Source organism: Aythya ferina (genome assembly GCF_964211825.1).
Source record: "Aythya ferina genome assembly, chromosome: W".
NCBI classification, from domain to species: domain Eukaryota; kingdom Metazoa; phylum Chordata; class Aves; order Anseriformes; family Anatidae; genus Aythya; species Aythya ferina.
In genome coordinates this window covers 8,059,484-8,069,456 of record NC_140313.1, presented here as the reverse complement: position 1 = coordinate 8,069,456, position 9,973 = coordinate 8,059,484, and the positions used below count along the sequence as shown (strand labels likewise).

General features: G+C 50.4%; 1 protein-coding gene across 1 annotated transcript in view; it reads left to right on the top strand.

The window, feature by feature from the left end:
* Positions 1-386: 386 nt before the first annotated feature.
* Positions 387-9,973, top strand: part of LOC311426493 (olfactory receptor 14A16-like) — a gene marked incomplete at both ends in the record, with an annotated part of 13,763 nt that continues 4,176 nt past the window's right edge. Inside the window, 2 exons of the mRNA XM_084502860.1 lie at positions 387-1,156; positions 7,428-7,578. Coding sequence (XP_084358986.1) covers positions 387-1,156; positions 7,428-7,578 — 921 coding nt within the window. The remainder of the gene's footprint in view (positions 1,157-7,427; positions 7,579-9,973) is intronic.

Here is a 9,973-nt window from a genome sequence, read left to right as displayed (position 1 = left end):
CTTTGAACCTGGATTCCTCCGCTCTCAGTAGCATTAAGGGTCTATTCAGAGGAACACCTAAGTGTGACCAACCTCCCGAGGTGCCTGCACGGGGCAGCTGAGACCAGGACTGATTGATACACCTTCAGTCTGCCCTGAGGGACAGTCCCTTTGCCTTGCAGGACCCCCAAGATTTCACTTGGTGGGCAGTACACCAACGATTTCTACCTTTAAGGACTTCTCAGGTGTGTAGGGCAAGTACAAAAAAATACACAAAACATTATGCACCAAGCCCTGCACTTGAGTGAATTTTTGCAACAATGATGAAAAGTTCCTTTATATATTATGTCTACACAAATGTTGTTTTTATTTCCTTTTAGACCGGCCTCAAGGTCAAGAGACATCAAATGTCCAACAGCAGCTCCATCACCGAGTTCCTCCTCCTGCCATTTGCAGACACACGGGAGCTGCAGCTCCTGCACTTCGCGCTCTTCCTGGGCATCTACCTGGCTGCCCTCCTGGGCAACGGCCTCATCCTCACCGCCGTAGCCTGCGACCACCGCCTCCACACCCCCATGTACTTCTTCCTCCTCAACCTCTCTGTGATTGACCTGGGCTGCATCTCCACCACTGTCCCCAAAGCCATGGCCAATTCCCTCTGGGACACCAGGGCCATCGCCTATGAAGGATGTGCTGCCCGGGTCTTTCTGTTTGTCTTCTTGATATCAGCAGAGTATTATCTTCTCACTGTCATGTCCTACGACCGCTACGTTGCCATCTGCAAGCCCCTGCACTACGGGACCCTCCTGGGCAGCAGAGCTTGTGCCCAGATGGCAGCAGCTGCCTGGGGCAGTGGGGTTCTCAATGCTCTGCTTCACACTGCCAATACATTTTCCCTGCTCCTCTGCCAAGGCAATGCTGTGGACCAGTTCTTCTCTGAAATCCCCCAGATCCTCAAGCTCTCTTGCTGTGACTCCTACATAAGGGAAATCAGGCTCCTCATGCTTAGTATTTTTGTTTTCTTGGTGTGTTTTGTATTCATCATGCTGTCCTATGTGCAGATCTTCAGGGCTGTGCTGAGGATGCCCTCTAAGCAGGGCCGGCACAAAGCTTTTTCCACGTGCCTCCCTCACCTGGCCGTGGTCTCTCTGGTTATTAGCACTGGCATGTTTGTGTCGTGGTTCCGCTCAAGTGGACAGCCGAGCTCCACCACAGCCGCTCTCTCACTCCCCCTCCTCAAAGAGGAATGGGGAGAAAATATGTGAAAAGGGCTCAAGGGTTGAGATAAGGACGAGAAAATCACGCAATAATTATTGTAACAGGCAAAACAGACTCGGCATAGGGAGATAGTAAGATTTATTGCTCATTACTAACAAGCTAGAGAAGTGAGAAACAAAGGAAAGAAACCAAAAGCACCTTCCCCCCCATCCACCCTCTTCCACCTCCTCCCCCCCAGAGGCGCGGGGGAATGGGGGTTATGGTCAGTCTACAGCACTTCTTCTCTGCCGCTCCTTCTCGGTCACTCTCGTCCCCTGTGCTGTGGGGTCCCACCCACGGGATGCAGTCCTTGATGAACTGATCCGGCGTGGGCTTCCCACAGGCAGCAGATCTTCCAGAACTGCTCCGGATATGGGTCCGTACCACGGGGTCCATCCCTCAGGAGAAAACTGCTCCAACCTGGCTCCCCTACGGGCAGCAGCTCCTGCCAGGTCACCTGCTCCTGCGTGGTCTCCTCTCCACGGGCTACAGGTCTGGCCCGGAATCTGCTCCGGCAGGGTTCTTCCACAGGTGGCAGCCTCCGTCGGTGCAGGGCCACCTGCTCCACCGTGGTACTCCATGGGCTGCAGGGGGACAGCCTGCTTCACCATGGTCCTCACCACAGGCCGCAGGGGACTTCTGCTCCGGCGCCTGGAGCACCTCTCCCCCTCCTTCTACACTGACCTTGGCACCTGCAGGCTGTTTCTCACTCCCTTCACTCTCCCGGCTGCTGTGTGTTGCAGTGTTTTTTTCCCTGTCTTAAATATGCTCTCACAGAGGCGCAAAACAACATCGCTTATTGGCTCAGCTCTGGAAAACAATGGGGCCCTTCCCAAACATGGGGCAGCTTCTAGATCTTTCTCACAGAAACCACCCCTATGGCCCCCTGCTACCAAACCCTTGCCATGTAAATCCAGTACACAGTGAGGGAAGCTTGACCCATCAAGTTAATCCAAACTGTTGGTTTGCATTTCTCCAGCTGTCCACATGCAGTTCACTCAGGATTCCTATGAGCAAAAAGAAAATAAAATATGCTCGGCTGTACTCAACCGGCAGGGTTAGAAAGAAGGTGAAATAGCAATCTTTGACTTCCCATGTGACTTTCCATATTTGGGAGTAGTTAGCACCATTGCTACTGTTAGATGCACAGAAGGCTTTCACTATCTCTGCCATGTTTGGAACTGTGGCAGTCAAAGGTGTGGTGTTAGCATTGTTATAAATGGCTCAGGATTCAAATTAGGATTAAATAAAAAAATAGGATTTATTGAAAGAATATAAAGGAATAGAGGTAAGCAAACAGCGCTGGGTGCACCGGGAGTCTCCGCTCCACCAGGACGCACACCAGTTACATCAAGCAGCTGATTTTTATGCTCCTAGATTAATACATATTCATTACTACTTCTAAAAAAAATAGATTATTAAAAATAATTAAAAATAGATTATTAAAAAAATAGATTAAAAAATAGATTATTAAAATTAGCTTCCGGGGTGCAGCCCCTCCTACTGGAGCATGCGCAGTCTCCTCTGGGGGTCTCTTCTGGGGGTCTCTAGGGGTCTTCCATGCTGAAGGCTCGCAGTCTTCCTCTCCCCCTTTGTACTTACTGGGCACCACCCCAAGTTTACGGAACATCTTCTTCAAGTCTTGTCTCCCAGCCGCCCTTCAGCGTCTTTCTCCTTCCTCTTTATCTCTCGGCCCCCCCTAACCAGATACCAAAGATCCACATAGTATCCCATAACAGTCACTAGTTGTTATCAGTTGTTCTGAAACTCCCAGACACACGAGTAATTAATTTTAATTTATGTTGCATTCCTTCAGGGGCTCATCACCCCACTCCTTGCAGTCTCTCTGCTGGTTACACACTTTATTGATATCTATGCATTCTCCACTTCTGCACTTGAATTTGCCAGGTCCAGAGCACTGAATAACATTGTTACTGTTTGTTCATCAGTGCCATCCAGACAGTCTCTCACACCACTGCACTGCCTTCTCCTATGGACACAGTTCCCATCTTCACATCTGAACTGATCTGGCCTGCAGGTCCAAGAAGGGCAGTTAATTTCATCACTTTCATCCTTGCAATCAGGATCTCTGTCACAGTCTTTTTTACCATCACATTTCCAGGACACTGGGATACACTGGGTTGACTGAGGACCACAGCTGATTTCATTTACCCGGCATGTTCTCATATGACACAGCTCAGCAGTGCACAGGCAGGCGGGGGCGAACAGCAGGCAGAGTGCCCTGCAGCGCGGCAGCGCCCACCGCCGCCCCGCACCGTCACCTGTGACTCCTATTACCCATGCTGTTAGTGTCAGTGGCATCCTCCTGGTACCGTTTCTGTCTTTGTCGCCCCTTACTCTCCCCCTTTTTTTTTTGCCACTGACCATTCACCACAAATGAATGAGACACATGATTACTAGTTAGGAAAGAAAGTGTAACGTCTGCTATATGGCTGCAGGCAGTGCCAGCTGCAACCTTAGAAGCTGTTTGTGAAAGAGCCTGCCGGTGGTCATTTGGCAGTGTAATCTGCGTCTCTGCACTCCTGCCCTGCAATAAAGGTAAATCGTCATTAGTAATCCGTAGAATGTGGCAACCCCACGGAATGTTATCCAGAAACATAGTTATAACACCGATCTGGGGACGAATAGTCTTTTTTGCATTGCAAGATAAACCTCTTACAAAAAGAATGCCAGAGTGAAGCAGCACAGCCGCTGCTGCCTCCATGGTTACGTCAGACAGGCTGCAGGGTCCTGATGTCCGCCCCTCTGCTATGTGCCAACTCGCCACATGGTGAGGGTCGGCTGCCGTTGTCCACTGACACCTCTGGTCTCCCGTAGCAACTCGATCTCGGATGTCCCGCATCGCACTGCGATTACTTCAATTCCCTGCGTTTTCCACGGCTCCTTTTTCCCGCGTCCCTGCGCAGTTCCGTTGTTCAGGTCGGTGTGTAGAGTGTTTCAATGTCTCTCAAGTGTTCCGGCGTCCGCCAGGTCTGTCCTTGTCTCTCGTAGTTGGCCGTAGCCCTGCAGCGTCATTCAGTGCTCTCTCCGTGCGGTGGTAGGCTTGCCGTGTGCCTCAGGTCTCCCGGCGCCGCTCCGATCCCTCTGCCTGTGTGGGTCTCAGCCTGTTCGGGTCTCAGCCTGTTCGGGCGCCATATGTTAGAGTGCGTTGCAAGAAGCACGGCCGAAAGCACGACAGACACCAGTAGAGTCAGATCATGCTCCATTTTATTGCCCGAATAGCCAGATCGAACAACTGTTCCACGGACTCGTGTCCACGCCCTTTGTGCCGATTCCCAACACCTTACAGCACCTGAATGGTGCTGTCTGATCCCTTCCTGGGATCATAAGGAGCCAGTACCTCCAGGCCACAACACTCTCCCTGTACCCGTGGATGCAGGCCCTTAGGTCCCATGAACTGTTAAGGGTGTAGTTTGCAAAGTAACCACTGATTTTATCCTCACCCACCACCTCTTGTACCCCTGCAGAGTCCTGCCTCAAGGCACAAAGGGCAGAGAGACCTTGCTGGTGAGATCTGAGGGTCTGTGGAGGTGTCCGTGACACAAAAGCGTTACAGCCAAGGGCCATGTAGAAGAGGAACGAATACATTTAGCTCTTCCTGTGACACATGACTCCTTTTGCTCTGCTGACAGCCTCTGCAGGCTGCCCTGCACATAAGGAGTAGGGACAGGTTCAGTTGTCCTACATGTGGCATGTGCTGCCATTTCAGTTACCCAAAGGAATGCCTCCACCTGACTCGCAGAGGATCAAGCACAAATTTTACCAGGTATTTCAGAGAATATCCCGAGTTCGAAGGGACCCATAAGGATCACCATGTCTAACTCCTGGACCGTCACAGGTCTACCCTCCTGTGCCCATCCTCCATCTCCACTAAGGAGCTATAAAGGCACAGTAATTCGCAGTAAGGTGCCTATGTTGTGGACACCTGAACTGAGGCCAGTGGAATCCCAGCTCCTGTGGGTCTGTGGCAGACATGGGAGGGAGCTGAGACCCCTTCCAGCCCCAGGAATAACCTGCATGAGCTGCCTCAACTGACTCTGCTGAATTCCATCCTGAAGTGGGGATGAAAAATATCAGTCCCTGACCATAGCTTCATGTCCAAACTGATACTGGGACAAGATGTGATTGTTACACTTAATTGGTTTTCTGTAAGAAGAAATGAGCCTGCTGTCAAGTGCTGTGTGTGACAGGTGAGGGCTGGAGCCCCAGGGATTCCTTCAGGCTGTTTGCCAGCAGGTTCCCCTGCAGCCCCAGGGCCATGTGCAGGGAGCCTGGTGGGGGGCAGAGCAAGGGAGGCCTTGGGCTGGGCCTCTGCTAGGGAGAAGGCTTTCTTGAGTGTCTGGCTGTCTCCTCTCAGCTGGAGGAAGACAGTACATTTCCTTCTTTCTCCATTTGTGTGCACTGCTCTTGTTCTCGCTGTGGCACTCTTTGGCAGTAACAGTGCTGATGGGGGATGTTAAGCTCCTGTTCTGGCACTGCCCCTGCCCTGGAGGTGTTTTTGTTGGACACAGGTGTCCAAGTCCCCTTTGAAAATTTCATGTTCTGTGCAATGCAGTCCTTTCAGTTTGGGCAATGAGGTCATTCTCCTGAGGAGATGTCAGCTTGAGGTAATCCCTGGAAAGCTACAACAGGCCCCAAGAAGGGCACTGCTTCTTTGTGCCCTTTTGCATTTCTCAGAGTCCTTATTTCAGCCACATGAATTAGGAGCCTCGTCCTGTCCCTCTCCTCCCTCTCCCCATAGCTGGGCAGGGAAACAGAGGAGTTGTGCATTCACTCAGCACAGTCCAGGCTCTTTTTCAGAGCAACCTCTGGGGCAGTCACCCCACACCAGAGCATTTTGCCTCCAAGCATTTCTACCATTTCTCTGATGTTACAGGGGAATCCTAAAGAGGTACAGAAGAAGACACTTTTGTTGCACTTTGTCTTCTGGAGAGCAGAGAGTGAAGTTTTACTTTCATCTAAGGCAGAAAGGGTACTTCCAAGCTTTTAAAATACCATTACACATACAGTACCTGGGTAAAAGGTGTGATAAAGGGAAATTGATGTGAAGACAGTCTAACTTATCAAAACAAAGAGGTATGCAAATGACTAGGCCAGTTGTGCCTTCATGAGCCTGCTTTTGGTTCTGATATCATCTGTGAAGGAGGGTAAACTAGGATGAGATGAATCTGTCTTTCTTCCCATATACTGGCTGATGACCAATATGCCATAATCTCTCATGATGCTAAATAGGGAAAACCCTCAATGGACCAAATGCCACTCATGCTATTCAGGGACCCAACCACTGAAAACGTCTCCCTTCACATACAGGAAGCCCCATGAGTCCAATGTGAACAGGAATGAGTCCCCTGAAGTCTGTCTTAATATCTCCTTCTGTTTTCTTCTTGGACAGGTCACCATTCCCCGAACCACCAGATGTCCAACAGCAGCTCCATCACCGAGTTCCTTCTTCTGCTGGCATTCGCAGACACTCGGGAGCTGCAGCTCCTGCACTTCACGCTCTCCCTGGGCATCTACCTGGCTGCCCTCCTGGGCAACGGCCTCATCCTCACCACAGTAGCCTGCGACCACCGCCTCCACACCCCCATGTACTTCTTTCTCCTCAACCTCGCCCTCCTCGACCTGGGCTGCATCTCCACCACTGTCCCCAAAGCCATGGCCAATGCCCTCTGGGACACCAGGGCCATTTCCTATTCAGGATGTGCTGCACAGGTCTTTCTTTTCCCCTTTCTCATGTCAGCAGAGTATTTTCTTCTCACTGTCATGTCCTATGACCACTATGTTGCCATCTGCAAGCCCCTGCACTACGGGACCCTCCTGAGTAGCAGAGCTTGTGCCCAGATGGCAGCAGCTGCCTGGGTTACTGCTTTTCTCAATGCTCTGTTGCACACTACCAATACATTTTCACTGCCCCTTTGCCAAGGCAATGCTGTGGACCAGTTCTTCTGTGAAATCCCCCAGATTTTCAAGCTCTCCTGCTCAAATTCCTACCTCAGGGAAGTTGCACTCCTCATATTGAGTGGTTTTCCGTTTTTGGGGTGTTATGTTTTCATTGTGCTCTCCTATGTGCAGATCTTCAGGGCTGTTCTGAGGATCCCATCTCAGCTGGGAAGGCACAAAGCCTTTTCCAAATGTCTCCCTCACCTGGCCGTGGTCTCCCTGTTTATCAGCACAGGAATTTTTTCCTACCTGAAGCCGCCCTCCCTGTCCTCCCCATCCTTGAATGTAGTGGTGGCAGTTCTGTACTTGGTGATGCCTCCAGCAGTGAACCCCCTCATCTACAGCATGAGGAACCAGGAGCTGAAGGATGCCCTGAGGAAAGTGATTTCATGGACATTTTTCAGAAGTGATAAACTTTTCCTCTCTCTCCACAAATGACTCACAGTCTGTCCCATGACAGACCTGTTTGTTTTTAGTTGCTGTTACTGTTTTTTTATGCATATAATATGTATGATTTATTAATATACACGAATACATTTTTTTTCTGTTGCTTTTGTTATAAGTGGTTACCCTGTTCCTTCACAACTGTTTGGATTCCTTCCACTTCTGCTGAGGCATCAACCTGCTCTCTTTCTCCTGGAGCCCACATAAAGTATGTATCTGGGTGTGAGCCGACTCTCTCATAGCCTCTGTGTGATATATCTGTATCTGAGGTAAAGGAGGTGTCTGCAGTCTCTGTGGAAGCAATGGGGATGCAGCAGGCACAGGCAAGGGAGACTGCGGGGGGATTCAGGTCGTCCTCAGGCATATCTGAACATACCTAGTACCTTTGGAAATGCTCCATAATCCTTCCAAGCATCCTGCATATCTAAAGACCCCTGGGGAAGGAGTTTTGGCAGCACTCATACCCATCCATTTGGGTGGGGTGGTTTTACCATGCTAGGCAGCTGAACTCCACCACAACCACTCTCTCACTTCCCCTCAGAAGAGGAGGGGAAGAAGTAAAGGAAAGAACAACTCACAGGTTGAGATATGGGTAATTTAATTAAAGGGTTAGGGTTAGGGTTAGGGTTAGGGTTAGGGTTAGGGTTAGGGTTAGGGTTAGGGTTAGGGTTAGGGTTAGGGTTTAGGGTTAGGGTTAGGGTTAGGGTTAGGGTTAGGGTTAGGGTTAGGGTTAGGGTTAGGGTTAGGGTTAGGGTTAGGGTTAGGGTTAGGGTTAGGGTTAGGGTTAGGGTTAGGGTTAGGGTTAGATCCGCGCGGGCCATTAGGGTTAGGGTTAGGGTTAGGGTTAGGGTTAGGGTTAGGGTTAGGGTTAGGGTTAGGGTTAGGGTTAGGGTTAGGGTTAGATCCGCGCGGGCCATTAGGGTTAGGGTTAGGGTTAGGGTTAGGGTTAGGGTTAGGGTTAGGGTTAGGGTTAGGGTTAGGGTTAGGGTTAGGGTTAGGGTTAGGGTTAGGGTTAGGGTTAGGGTTCCTCCATTAGGGTTAGGGTTAGGGTTAGGGTTAGGGTTAGGGTTAGGGTTAGGGTTAGGGTTAGGGTTAGGGTTAGGGTTAGGGTTAGGGTTAGGGTTAGGGTTAGGGTTAGGGTTAGGGTTTAGGGTTAGGGTTAGGGTTAGGGTTAGGGTTAGGGTTAGGGTTAGGGTTAGGGTTAGGGTTTAGGGTTAGGGTTAGGGTTAGGGTTAGGGTTAGGGTTAGGGTTAGGGTTAGGGTTAGGGTTAGGGTTAGGGTTAGGGTTAGGGTTAGGGGTTAGGGTTAGGGTTAGGGTTAGGGTTAGGGTTAGGGTTAGGGTTAGGGTTAGGGTTAGGGTTAGAGGGTTAGGGTTAGGGTTAGGGTTAGGGTTAGGGTTAGGGTTAGGGTTAGGGTTAGGGTTAGGGTTAGGGTTAGGGTTAGGGTTAGGGTTAGGGTTAGGGTTCCTCCATTAGGGTTAGGGTTAGGGTTAGGGTTAGGGTTAGGGTTAGGGTTAGGGTTAGGGTTAGGGTTAGGGTTAGGGTTAGGGTTAGGGTTAGGGTTAGGGTTAGGGTTAGGGTTAGGGTTTAGGGTTAGGGTTAGGGTTAGGGTTAGGGTTAGGGTTAGGGTTAGGGTTAGGGTTAGGGTTTAGGGTTAGGGTTAGGGTTAGGGTTTAGGGTTAGGGTTAGGGTTAGGGTTAGGGTTAGGGTTAGGGTTAGGGTTAGGGTTAGGGTTAGGGTTAGGGTTAGGGTTAGGGTTAGGGTTAGGGTTAGGGTTAGGGTTAGGGTTAGGGTTAGGGTTAGGGTTAGGGTTAGGGTTAGGGTTAGGGTTAGGGTTAGGGTTAGGGTTAGGGTTAGATCCGCCATTAGGGTTAGGGTTAGGGTTAGGGTTAGGGTTAGGGTTAGGGTTAGGGTTAGGGTTAGGGTTAGGGTTAGGGTTAGATCCGCCATTAGGGTTAGGGTTAGGGTTAGGGTTAGGGTTAGGGTTAGGGTTAGGGTTAGGGTTAGGGTTAGGGTTAGGGTTAGGGTTAGGGTTTGGGTTAGGGTTAGGGTTAGGGTTAGGGTTAGGGTTAGGGTTAGGGTTAGGGTTAGGGTTAGGGTTAGGGTTAGGGTTAGGGGTTAGGGTTAGGGTTAGGGTTAGGGTTAGGGTTAGGGTTAGGGTTAGGGTTAGGGTTAGGGTTAGGGTTAGGGTTAGGGTTAGGGTTAGGGTTAGGGTTAGGGTTAGGGTTAGGGTTAGGGTTAGGGTTAGGGTTAGGGTTAGGGTTAGGGTTAGGGTTAGGGTTAGGGTTAGGGTAAGGGTTAGGGTTAGGGTTAGGGTTAGGGTTAGGGTTAGG